The sequence below is a fragment of the Leptinotarsa decemlineata genome, unplaced genomic scaffold (genome assembly GCF_025532065.1).
Source record: "Leptinotarsa decemlineata unplaced genomic scaffold, Ldec_3_MD MMD2_tig00026374_RagTag_RagTag, whole genome shotgun sequence".
Lineage (NCBI taxonomy): Eukaryota > Metazoa > Arthropoda > Insecta > Coleoptera > Chrysomelidae > Leptinotarsa > Leptinotarsa decemlineata.
The window spans coordinates 3916004-3930466 of record NW_027412710.1 but is presented as its reverse complement, the minus strand read 5'-3'; the positions used below and the strand labels follow the sequence as shown (position 1 = coordinate 3930466).

General features: G+C 31.8%; 1 protein-coding gene across 1 annotated transcript in view; it reads right to left on the bottom strand.

Moving 5' to 3' along the window:
- Positions 1–14463, bottom strand: part of LOC111503616 (uncharacterized) — a 93094-nt gene that overhangs the window by 74511 nt on the left and 4120 nt on the right. Inside the window, exons 2-3 of the mRNA XM_023157966.2 lie at positions 7486–7670; positions 3854–4050 (exon numbers count right to left, since the gene is read on the bottom strand). Of these exons, the coding sequence (XP_023013734.2) occupies positions 3854–4050; positions 7486–7670 (382 nt within the window). The remainder of the gene's footprint in view (positions 1–3853; positions 4051–7485; positions 7671–14463) is intronic.

Below are 14463 nucleotides of genomic sequence, written 5' to 3'. Positions count from 1 at the left end.
CTTACTTATACGGACATTTTTAGAGAGAAATTAAAAATTTGCTATAAAATTTTTAACATGACTGGTGCAAAATTTCAATCACTTGGCTATTTTCTTAAACAAACCTTTGATTTCGAAAAAGCAGAGGCAACTAAAAAAATGCAAATAATTCCGATAGAACTATTATTATAAATTTTAAACAACAATAATATTATAGAAAATACAAATGGGTACAAAAAAATTACTTATTGATCTTAATGAGGTTGTCAAACACTTATAGCCTACATTTCAGTATGTCGTCCTCCACGTTCAGTACATATGGTCCTTCTACTGACATCTGTAACTGTATTTTTAATAAATCGGGGATTTATATTTGCACAGCACTCGCGAATGGTATTTTCCAGATGTATGTCAGTAAATGGTCTACTTCGGTACACTTTTTGTTTCAGGTAACCCCACAAGAAAAAGTCTAAAGGCGTCAAGTCGGGTGATCTAGGTGGCCAATAATGTTCCCAGTTACGACCAATAACTTTGCCTCTGAACATTTGTTGGAGGGACTGTTTTACAGCAACCGTGTGATGTATTGGTGCGCCATCAAGCTGATACCATAGGTCGTATTTAATATTTAAAGGCATATTATCTAAAACTTCACTAACCTCATTATTTAAAAGGTTGAGATAACCGACGGATGATAAGTTTTCCCTGAAGAAAAATGGCCCAAGTATTTGGTCGTTAAGTATCCCACACCATACATTAGTTTTAAAGGAATACTGATCACCACATTCAACTGTAAAATTGGGATTTTCTTGGGCCCACCATCGGCAATTTTGAGAACTTACCGTTCCATTTGAAGAGAACGTTGCCTCATCTGTCCATAAAATTTTATACGGAAACTTTACATTTTCTTCTCTCTCTCTCCTTGAAACCAGAATGAAAACCCCAAACGGACATCAAAATCTCGTTCTTTCAATTTGTTAATAAATTTTGGCTTGTAAGGCCAAAATTTATTCTTTAATAAAAATTTTCTAACACTTTCTCTCTTGTAATTGCTATTTTTTATAATATCGGTTATGCTCGTTTGTCCGTGTTCAATAACTTTTAAACAAATGTTAAGTTGGGCCTCCTCATCATATTTACTTGGATGTGATTTTTCTTAAATTGATTTGCTACGGATCCTGTTTCTCTGAATTTCGACATTATCCCTGACAAAGTAGTATGTTGAACATTTTTTCCTGGATGCCGTTCATTAAAAATGTTAGCTACTTGCCGGTATGGTGTATTCTCACCACATATTAAAACAATTTCTATTCTTTCCTGAAGAGACATTATTGCAACAATAACTGTTGAAAATTTGACAAGTAAATCAACAACTTGACATACCATAGTATGCATTTTGTTTGTCAAGACCTACTTAAAAATTTTATTCAACTTGATTAAGCATCCTTACCTCCCTAGTTAGTGTTTATAAATAATCTGTAAATACTGAATATTGAAATTTTAATGTAATTTCAACTCTAGTAATTTTATTAATACTTATTGCAGTTTTTGAGTTGTGTCTGCTTTTTCAAAATTGAAGGTACTGACGTTTGTTTAAGAAAATAGCCAAGTGATTGAAACTTTGCACCAGTCATGTTAAAAATTTTATAGCACATTTTTAATTTCTCTCTAAAAATGTCCGTATAAGTAAAAATTTATCAGAAAAGTTATACTCCATGATGAGTTTATTATGTATACATGAATTGATGACAATTAACCGAATTTGTTTTTTAAAATAAAGGAGATATCTGTCAAAAATAAGCAAACGTTAACTTTATCCAAGTTGCATAAAATTTGGCATATGGATATAAAATTGCCGTAGACACAACTTTTTCAAGTAACTTTTTGTTAAATTCGATCTAGAAATGCACTTTTTCAATTTTTTTCAAAAAAAAAAAGTTGAATTTGACAAACACTGAACGTCAGTGGGTCGCAGTTGGCCGCATCATTTCAAGTTAAATTTAAAGCACAAACAAGTGCCGAAGTTAAACTTCATTGAAACTTTTCGAAAAAAAAAGTTTCCCATATGGTGCGCACTTTAATGGTGACACTGTATATATCAGAGTTTGGTAGATATACAAACTAGGCATTGTTAATAAACTATAATGAATGAATAATGGCCTGCACTTGAATCTGCACCAGTCAGAATTCTGATTATCTTTTTCTGAATAACAAAAACTTCATCAGCTTTAGCTGATAAGCCCCACTGTTCAAGACCATAGGAAATTACTGAATGAATTAAACTGTGGTATAGAAGCTTGAGAACATCAAGAGAGATTGTTTGTTTTAACTGACGAAGTAAATATATATGTTTACTAAGCTTCAGTTTGACACTATCGACATGGAACTTCCAGGTAAGTTTATTATCAATATCAACACATAAGAATTTAGTACAATTAACTTGATGTAAAGTTTCATTATTTAATCTAACCAAATAGCTTTTAGCAATTGTTTTATTTTTAGTAACAAAGTTTAGGAGCAGGCCATTTATAGAACACCAATCAATCAATTTTATTGGTAATGATACACATCGTGCTTTTACAAGTCAAGAATACAATTCAAGAATACAATTTACAAGAATACATACAATTATAAAATTACAGTTTAAAAAATAAAATGAGTAAAATATTATTTTTTTTTCTCTATTGACTTGAATACAATTTAAACAATCATATTAGGTCATCGAAGTTATTATCCAAGAATTCCTGAATTGAATAAAAGGCTTTCTTCACCAAATAATCTTCGATTTTTCTGAAAAATAATCACTCCTCAAGGAGTCTTATGGTCACTGGCAAGCAATTAAAGACATGTATACCATAGTAGTCAGTTCGTTTTCTGGTTATATGCAGTCTGTGATATTCAGGAATAAAGTCCTGGTTACGCCGTGTTTCATAATTATGGAGTTGGCTATGTGTTAAATATTTTTGTTTATTATTATTGACATATTTAATGCAGTTCAGTATATATGGACATGGAAATGTTAGTGTTTTAAGCTCAGCAAAACAATGTCTGCAGCACTGGCGATATTTGAGATTCATAATAATACGGATGCATCTCCTCTGTAGCCTAAAAATTTTTTCCGAACGGAAAAAGTGACCCCAACTCAGCACAGCAAATGTCATGTTTGAATAAAAGTAACCATAATAAGTTGACATTATAGTTTCTCTAGATACAGTTTTAACAAGTGATCTTATCATATATGTAATTTTTGAGAGCTTAGACGATAGTTGAATAATGTTTTTTTCCCACATTAGACCTTTATCAATAATTATTCCAAGAAGATTAACCTCTTCAATTCTTGGCAGATCTGAATACAGAGGTCTGAGTGTGAAATTGATATTTTCGGTCTTGTTTTGGTTAAGAGAAAGTTTGTTTGCTAAGAACCATTCTTTTATCTGATTCTGTCCCTCGGCCACAATTTCTTAAATCGGTTCTGACGGGTGATATACTTGCAGATGAGTGGTGTGATCCGCAAATAGTATGAGTTTTGAGCTAGCTACATTGACTTTTAAGTCATTTATATAAATCGAGAAGAGTAGAGGCCCCAAAACTGAGCCCTGTGGGACTCCATGATGCAATTGCATAATATCTGAAGAGACACCATCATATATAACATACTGAGAACGTTCTGTTAGGCAGGACCTGAGAAAGGCTATACTATCAGAATGAAAGTTGTAAAACTTTAGTTTTTTAATCAATATATCAGTTGAGACACAATCAAAAGCCTTTGTCAGAAATTTGATCAGTTACTTCATTTATTCACTGAAAAATAAATCAGTTCATATGTATTAATGATTATATGGCTCATAAATAACGTTGCAACTCTACATATACTCACTTGGCAATCAAAGTCCAAGATTCTTCATCCAAGTCTTCTTTATATACCCTGATTTGATAATTATCATCGCTATGAAACCAGTAGAGATGCCCTTCTTTATCATGCCCTAAAGGTTTGGATCGTAAATCATCAGCAGTCAATCTATTTACTTCGTTTTTAAATTTCACATGGTAATCAAACTGCATTTCAAGAAGTTCCTGAAAACCAATTATAAACTTTAGAGAGGATGATATTGGATGGCTGGGGAAACACATAATGGCGAGTATACTAATTTCTGGAAAAATGCCTTCACCTCCAGACCAGTAAAAAGGGGTACGCTTTGAAACATCAATTCAAAGATGACTACATATGAAATAGAAAATTAATGAGTTATGTTGTCGATTCGATTTATTTATAAGGAGACCAAACAGTTAATACTAGGGTGGTCTGAAAAGCTTTCGACGTCAACATGAAGATGGCAGCACTCGAATATAAAAGCTAGTTAATTTCGTTGTTCATCTGTTGAGAGTTACTCACCAAAGTTGCAGCCATTTTGGACTCGTAGTTGTTATGTTACAGTAGTTTGAGTGAGTTGATGTGAGTGTTTTATGAAAATGGGCAAAATCGAGTATCTAGCTGTCATTATTAATAATAAAAATCACACTCCTTACCATCTAAAATGTATTATGATGACTCTGTCAGCGAAAATAGTAATGGTATTGTATATCTTTTTGCAGAATATTTCTCATCGGTCTACAGTGATGAAACAGTTAACCAAATTCCAGAATATAAATTTAGTAAGTCGGTTGATATATGTAGTTATAGCGTTTATATTGAAGAAATAATCGATCTAGTCATGTCATTACCTGGGAAATTGTCTACAGGTCCTGATGGAATTCCGATATTCCTAATCAAAAAATCTATTTTTACCCTGGTCAAACCAATTCACATGATATTCAAGATTTCCTTGAAATCGTTGATTTTTCCAGATTATTGGAAAAACATTTTTTTGAAACCTATTTTTAAAAGTGGATCACATAATGATATAAAAAATCATGGAGCAGTCTGTAATCAATCAGAATTACCCAAATTGTTAGACAACCTAATTTCAAAAAGCTAACATGGGATTGTAGACATATAATCATTATTCAACAACATGAATTCAGTAGTGGTAGATCTACCAGCACAAATCTGCTCATTCATCAACACTGTATAATAAATGCCTTCAAAAATAGACACCAGGTGGATTCTATTTACACAGATTTTTCAAAGGCATTTGACCGAGTAAACCACAATTTGTTGTTGCATAAACTAAACGCTTTGGGTATTCAGGAAAACATTCTGAAATGGATTGAAAATTATCTAGCCTGCAGAGTACAATTTGTAAAATATGGTAACTCAGTATCTTCCTCAACCACAGTTTCATCGGGTGTACCACAGGGTTCCCATTTAGGGCCATTGCTTTTCAACTTATTTGTCAACTCAATGTCAATCTACTGCAATTAAATATAGACAAATGTCAAAAATTTACTTTTTTGCGAAACAAAAATTCCATTTGAATTGAAGGGGTTATATTTTTAGGAGTGATTAATTTTTTGGGAAAGAAAGTTTTTGGCTTTCTACTACTCCATCTGATACAAAAAAAGGGATGAGAGAATCTTCCAAAGAAGAAAGTTACTTCTTTGCATGATCTACACATTCATGTATGAGTTTCAAATTGATTACTTCCTTCCTTTCTTTGGAAGATTCTCTCATCCCTTTTTTTGTATCAGATGGAGTAGTAGAAAGCCAAAAACTTTCTTTCCCAAAAAATTAATCACTACTAAAAATATAACCCCTTCAATTCAAATAAGATTCCTCTTGGCTGGGATTAAATCAAATAGGTGAATAAATGTCATTACGATGTCATCGATGACATAAGCAGATCAAGCTTATTCCGTGACATTCAAAATCGTAATTCATGAATGAAATGTGTGTATTTTCTATAATGTTATCCAATTTGGTACTGAAGAGCCTTGGGGCAAGTGACTTAAGACGAAACATCGATGTATACCAGTGAGGATGACAGTGTTCCATGTAAGTGCAATTTGTTACCATTCATTCAAAGTAGAACTCATGTGAATGATATCTGATTTTTATTCCACAACGAATGTTTGAAATACAAACTGAGTAGAGCAAAGTATCTTCTGTATAATTCAGTGTTCATATAGAAGTATTTGTTTCAAAAGAATTATTTTCTTTCGTGTAATTCAATGTTTATATGAAAGTAGCTGTTTCAGGAGGACTTTCTTTCAGTTTGTATCTGAAAGTTACTTCTTTGCATGATCTACACATTCATGTATGAGTTTCAAATTGATTACTTCCTTCCTATCTTTGGAAGATTCTCTCATCCCTTTTTTTGTATCAGATGAAGTAGTAGAAAGGCAAAAACTTTCTTTCCCAAAAAATTCCATTAACCGGACATACAAAATCAATCAATTAGAAATGAAAACAACAAACACAATCAGAGATTTAGGAATCAGTCTCGACCCAAAAATGTCATTTAAACCCCGTATTGCAAACCCCATATTGCAAATATTACTTCTAAAGCACAAAAAATGTTAGGTTTCATTCTTAGATCTGCAAATGAATTATCTCTCACTTCAATAAAAATCATATATTGTTCAATTGTTAGACCAATAATCGAATACAATTCCACAATTTGGTGCCCTTCATATCATGTGGATATTGATATGTTCGAAAGTGTTCAAAATAAGTTTTTAAGGTACTCTGCATATAAACTGGGATATCATATTGGTGAATATGACTATAAAATTATATTGGACATTCTTAACTTGAATACTCTGGCTCATAGAAGATTAGAAGCATACCTTACACTAATTCATAAAATAATCAATGGTAGCATCAATTCCCCGGAATTTTCTGCTTAAAATAATTGTTATTTTTCAGATAATCATTTTTAATTTTGTCAATTTTTTTCAGATTCTTTCAGGTATTTCAAATCAATTTATATCATATTAGACAATGGAAGTCCAAACTAATATAATGCAATAAAATACAATATGTGAGGCTTATTATAGCACCCAAATCGTCAACATAATACTCCTGAAGACTGTAGCATGCCTTTTTCATAATTGCACTCTTCACAGTTTTTCTATATAAAAAATAGTTTGCTACATTTTTTAAGAGACCAGACAGGTGGTTATAAATCTTTTTGCTTTCAAATAAGAGGGGAAATTTTTCGTTAAAGATGTTGTAGGTATAGGAAGAGACATATCACCCCCATTTAAACAATTTTAATTTACAATATATAATGAAATATAGGTTGTTTCAATAGTTTTGTCTACTTTAAACTGTATTATCTCATTTGTTTGAAGGTGATTGAGAATGTTTCATGATGAAATTCATGTTCAGACTTCCATTGTCTAATATGATATAAATTGATTTGAAATACCTGAAAGAACCGATACAGCCGTTTAGTATTCTTCATTCAGGCATAAAGAGGCATAAAGTCAGTCATGTATTGGTATATTAGAGGTATGAGTGAAATAATTATAAATGAAAATCCATATTGCACAGATCATCTATAAGCGCATTCCATAAATATAATTTCTGAATAAAGGATTGTTCTCAACAGAAAAAAGTCTATCTACCTTAAGAACCCTGACTTTCGATGTGAGCTTCGCTTTTTTATAACCAAAACGCTCAATCTCCCAGGCATCCTGTGAACTAAAGTTGTGACATACAGCAACAAGACTTTTCTCCCATTTATCAGGTTTTACGGTTTTTTTCACTCTCCTCAACAGTTTCAGAAATAAATTCACCAAATCAGGATGTACTGAAAAAAAAATAACGGAATTAACGGAAAACATTTTCACCAGATTTTTTTTTAATAGATTTCAATAGTGAATTAATAAATATGTACACTTCATTTTAGAATATAATAGTTTATTTGACTCAATTATACACAGCTGCATATTTATAGCAAGTCACAAAATTGAAATATCAATAAAACTATGGTCTAGTATTAATATGCATATAAAAATGGTAACGAATTCAAAATAGTTCTCATGTTAAAATAATTAATAATGAACAGCAATAATCAAATTGTTATGAATTCAGTGAGTATCCATCATAGTTATACCTCCTTGTTTCACACACTCCTCATATTCTTTTAGTGAATAAAAGGAATTCTTGACTAGAAAAGATTCAATGACCATTTTGAAAAAGAACATCGTCGCCACAAGGTGAGCCACAATAAACTATTGCGGGTGAGCCACAATAAACACGCAAGGGTTTATTGTGGCTCACCTAGCGAGTAAGAGTACGGCTCTGCCGAAATCTAAAAACCTGTTTCGGTCCCAAGCGGGGCAGGCACAAAGTATATGCTCTGCTGTTTCATAATATTCCAAACAGAGATGACGCACACTATCTTCCGACAGTCTCTGCATATGATGAGAAGGCCTGTTACACATCGTAGTTCATCCCAACTGTAATCCAACAACTGTTTGGTATAAAGCTAGGAAGAATATTACGCAATTTTTAGGGCAGCGAGTTATTGAAAGATTTGGTTAGTCTATATTACTTACTCTAATATGTGCTCATAGGAATTGAATGAAAATACACTTGTTTTTTAAATATCCACAATATATTACTAATATGTGACGCGCTTCGCTATTCTTATAGCTTTCTCTAAAAAAAACACGCTTTGCTATTCCCATAGCTTTCTCCAACAAAAAGCTAAGTTCAAACTAAGTAATACAAGTGCTTAAATCGCCCAATGTAATGACGTTATAGTTATAAGTTGATAGTAAAAATTTCAAAGGAAAATATTGTTCAAATTTACATCGTGCAGTACTGAGGCTAAATCTTATTGAGTATTCAATTAAATTTATATCATAATAATAATATTTATTCAGTTGGATCATCTATAGATGATATCGAGTATGTCAAAAAGTGTAAAAATACAAAATTAAAAATACAAACTCTGTGCACTTAGAGGCCCAATATACAATTTACATTTGTATTGCCCTGGATATTTTTGCAAATTTTTATGTTTTCGAGTGCCTAAATCACGAATATATTTATGAAAGTACTGAATGTGCTCTATTTTTTATGATTTTTACGTATCTTGTATTTTTAATAATAATCGGCTTGTTAGTAAAAAAAATTTATTTTCTCAGTCATGATTAGGCTTCTGCGCAACTTCTTTGCGCGTACAAACATCACGTGATCCCCACTTCTCGGGCTCCTTGCTCTGCAAAACAGCTTAATAATATTGAAGTACTAACACGGAAATCTGGATAAGTTGTTATATGTTAATATTTTGTTTCAATTGTTGAGTGTCCGTTCTAATATATTTATCTTGTCTTTTTAAACATGAGTTTGTCACGAAGGAAGTGCAAATATAGTAGTGATTTATTCTGTTATATTTGTGGTATTTATATATCAAAAAAACAAAAAAGAAATATCACAGACTTTGTTAAGGAAACTTATGCTGAATATTTCGGTTTTAAAATGGACAAATTAGATAAATCATGGGTTCCTAATAAAGTTTGTAAGTCTTGCGTTGAGTCTTTGCGGTTGTGGAAAAAAGGAGAACGTTCTGGATTAGACTTTGGTATTCCTATGATCTGGATGGAGCCTAAGAATCATTTCGATGATTGTTACTTTTGCGTAGTAGATGCTAAAAGTTTTAATTGAAATCAAACGTGGAGATATCCAGACTTACAGTCTACAAAATGTCCTGTTTTATACAGTGAAAATCTCCCTCGGCCTATTTATGTTTCAAAAGTGATTCGCATGCCCTCAGAAACAATGATGTTGCCAAATTCACAGAAATCGAATCAGTCTACCAGTGGAAGTGAATGGGAGGGTGAAACATCTACGCCAAAGTTGTTTTCTCAAAATGAACTCAGTGATTTAATATGTGATCTAAATTTATCAAAACAAGGATCAGAACTGTTAGCTTCAAGATTGAAAGAAAAAAAATTATTGGCACCGACAGTTACAATTACAACATACAGAACGCAAGAAAGTGAGCTATTACAATTTTTTGATGAAAATGGAGGATTGGTATACTGTAATAATATTGCGAAGCTGCTTCTGGACATGGGTTTGAAAGAATACAAACCTACTGGGTGGCGTCTTTTCATTGATAGCTGTAAAGAAGTTTAAAATGCGTCTTACTGCATAATGGAAATAAATTTGCATCAATTCCAATTGCCCGTTCTACAAAACTCAAAGAAGAATATGAAAATGTCAAATTAGTTTTAGAAATAATCAATTCATCGGAGCATCAATGGTCGATCTGTGTGGATTTAAAAATGGTTAATTTTTTACTTGGTCAACAAAGCGGATACACGAAATACCCTTGCTTCATTTGTATGTGGGACAGTAGAGCAAAGCAACGTCATTGGGAACAAGATGTTTGGCCTGAAAGAAATTCTTTAACTGTCGGTAAAGCTAATGTAATAAGAGAGCCGTTGGTGAGCAGAAACAAAATTATACTTCCACCATTGCATATTAAGTTAGGAATGATAAAGCAATTCGTAAAAGCTTTGGAAAAGGAAGGAGATTGTTTTAAATATATTTGTAGAAAATTTCCAAAACTTAGTATGAAAAAGTTGAAAGGTGGAATATTTGATGGTCCTCAAATACGGCAATTGATGAAAGACACTGATTTTATTAAAGTTATGACTGTTCCGGAAAGTAAAGCTTGGGAAAGTTTTGTGTTGGTAGGCGAAAATTTCCTAGGTTACCATAAAGCACCAAATTATGAAGAAATTATACAAAATATGCTGACAAACTTTCAGATTCTAGGAGCAAATATGAGTATCAAGTTACACTATCTTCGCAACAATTTGGATAAATTTCCAGATAATTTAGAAAATTATAGTGAGGAGCAGGGAGAGCGGTTCCACCAGGATCTAAAAGTAATGGAAGAAAGATATCAGGGTCGATGGGATTGTCACATGATGGCCGATTACTGCTGGTCTTTAAAAAGAGATTGTCCTCTGAAAAATTATAAAAGAAAAGCTCTTAAAAGGCGTTTCATGGAAATATAACATGTTAAAGTATCATATTTTTTTCCAGATAAAACTGGGATTATAAATATATCTGTTATTCTATTTCTTGTTTTCGAATTTTTGTAATGTAAAATTAAAATAAATATTTAAAAGAAAACGAGAGCAAATCTTACAAAACCATTGATAATTTCATGAATTGTGAGTATAAATACACCCAAAATCAATCTTATATCTAGAACAACAAAACCACTGTAGACCAGTGTAATCTGTTATTTGTTCCTAAAATTGAAATCTTCCTAAAATGTTACTCATGTACAGGGTCATAAGTTATCATCCATATATTCTTTGAGAGAATAATAGGATTTATCCAGAAGCAACCCTTTGATTTGATAGTTATACTGTTTTAGAGCCAGATTTTTTATTGTACTTGGAAGTTTATTATACAATTTAATGGCCATAAGCCTGGGACATGATCCAGATACAACTAATATGTGTGTTGGCACTTCCAACTGTAGGGAATTTCTAGTATCATAATTCCTTATGGTTCTTTTTTCAATGTTGAGTATTCTGAAACAATCACTAGATGCTTCCCAAGCTATAATACCATAGGAAATGTTACAATGAAAGTATACATGGTAGTACATTAATAAGAGTGATCTATTTACATTCCAGCATAGTTGTTATACAATAAGATGTAGTGCCCTACAATTTCCTTCAAATGGAGTATGCTAGGTGTTGCTAGGAGATGTGTTTGTTTAGACGATTTTGTTTAGAAAATAAAATAAGGAATTAATAAAAACTTTAATCAAAAACGTTTGGTGACCCCAAGAAGTGAATAGTTCTTACACATTTGATAAAACCATGGTCAAGTTACTTCAAAACCTTTCGCGAGAGCAGATAGTTAACCTACTTCAATATTTCAATGTCAATCCTGGTGGAACTGTTCCTGACATGAAAATAATGCTGGAGGCTGAAATTCTTAAGGAGTATCCTGGAATGATAAATTCCCAAGACTTTGATTTCACAGAACTTCTTTGCAAAATCAGTTATCGGGAAAAATCTAAGGAATCTCAAACAGAAGGTAGTGTTATTGAAAAGGTGAACAAGCTAGAGATTCTTTGTAATAAGCTGATTGAAAATCTCGAAAATAATAATAGGAGAATGGAAGGCATAGAAAAACTTATTCAACAACTGAGTAGAGAGTCTACTGTCAGAAATCTAAGGTAACCAAACAAATTGTGAGCCCAACCGGGTATTTTGCAATACCTGATGCCAGATTTGAACATGTAAATATTGATTTAGTTGGACCACTACCCCCATCTAATGGATTCTCTTACTACCTCACCTGTATTGATAGATATTCAAGATGGGTTGAAGCTTTTCCAATTCGAGACATATCAGCAGAAACAGTTGCCAAAGCATTTTATGGTATTCCTTTAAGAGTAACAACAGATCAAGGAAGACAATTTGAAAGTGCACTTTTCAAGGAGTTTTCAAAGATCATGGGTTTTCAACATATACATACTACACCTTACCATCCAAGTTCAAATGGAATGATAGAAAGGTTTCACAGATCAATGAAATCTGCACTAAAATGCCACCCTATTGAAAAATGGTCCGAATATATCCCCACTGTTCTATATGGTATTAGAGTTTCTCCAAAAGAAGATTTAAATGGTTTAAGTAGTGCTGAAATATTGTATGGTTCTACGTTACGTGTTCCAGGAGATTTTATGTTAACCAATGGAAAAGAAAAGAAATTATCGCATATAGAATTTTTGAAAACTTTACAAGAAACCATGAGAAACATAAAAATCAACAATCAGTCCAGTCATCATGGAGAGAAAAAAATGTTTGTTCATAAGGAATTGCGAAACACCTCTCATGCTTTTCTAAGAACAGATTGTGTTAAGAAACCATTGCAAACTCCTTATTCTGGTCCCTACAAGGTTTTAGAAAGAACCGAAAAATATTTTACACTTTCAGTTAATGGAAAAAGAAAGAATATTTCGATTGATAGGTTGAAGCCAGCTTTTATAGAATCATCAAATGAAAATTTACCTGAAAATGCAAAATTTCCAAATACACCAAATGGAATTCTCAAGAAGAAATCAGAAAATCAAAATGAAAATCCAGAAAAATCAAATTATGTAACCCGCTTTGGAAGAAGAGTTCATTTTCGCGTTTAATATTTTTTTTTTTTTAAGGGGGGGTGTAATGTAGTGCCCTACAATTTCCTTCAAATGGAGTATGCTAGGTGTTGCTAGGAGATGTGTTTGTTTAGATGATTTTGTTTAGAAAATAAAATAAGGAATTAATAAAAACTTTAATCAAAAACGTTTTTTAAAAGTAGTTTAAAAACTACAAAGATATTGAGGATATCTTTATACGAATCATATTAATATGCTTGTTCCATTTGAGATTTTCTGTTATCTTTTTGTTATCTTATATACAATTAAATTTTGTAAAATAATTGGAAAATGAATAGGTTTAATGTAATTTAAATCTTGTTTTTTGCTTTTTAGGGCATAAATAAACATTTTTTTTTAATTATTTTTTTTATATTAATTTATTTATAACAAATGTTAACATTAATAATCGCGAAAAATTAATATTTGTGACCTTTGACCTTGAATATACTTCCAGCGCAGGCACGAGATTTTATTGACTTTTGAGACAACTTGTAGAACACCAAAATGAAGGTGTACACAAGTTTACAACTTGTTATCTCTCATTCCGAGATGAAATACCTAATATGACTGGACTATAAGGTAAGACAGAACAAGTGCAGAATATACAGTGTCACCGATAAAGTCCGCATCAAATGGGAAACTTTTTTATTTATCGTTTTAAGTGAAATTTGATTTTGGCAGTAGATTTTGCTTAAGAAATGATGTCAAATGGCGTCTACAAAATAGGTCACGTGATTTCCTTAACCTGTCAAAATTGACATTTAAAAAAATAAACATCGAAAAATGACATTATTCTTCAAAATATCCAAAAATATCAAAGGATAAAAACATTTTCTTTTGTAATTTTATACCCACACACCAAGTTTCAAACCCATAATAAGTATTTTATATTTTCACTATTTTTCCGCACTCCTGCTTTTTCTACTTATCAAAATTTAAGCACACCTGTTTTATTTTAACTAAACTCGTCACCGAATTTCTTTTTTCGTAATATAATAATATTTTAAGAGCCTCTTTGATGTTAAAAACAAATTTTGAAAAATAAAAGTTGTCAAACTTGATGCAAAGTTCATCTAGTTTCAACGGGGCTTTCAAACCTATACAGTACTTGAGTTTTTTAATGAGCAAATGGCCTCACAATATGAATTAGAACAAAACGGAACATTAGGAAACATCATTTCGTGATTCTTGAAGCCCATTCAATTAAAGAAAAAAACTCGTATTTACATTTACCTACTCCGCTAACAACACTAATTTAAAAAAACAGGGTAGGCTGTGAAAAAATATGAAACTACATAATGTGTTTTAGAAAACGTCACTGTCACTGAATAAATTAATGCCCGTTAGTTCAATGTAATGTATGAAAATTAAAATAATATGTTATCTTTACAAGAAAAAATTGAAAGTGTGC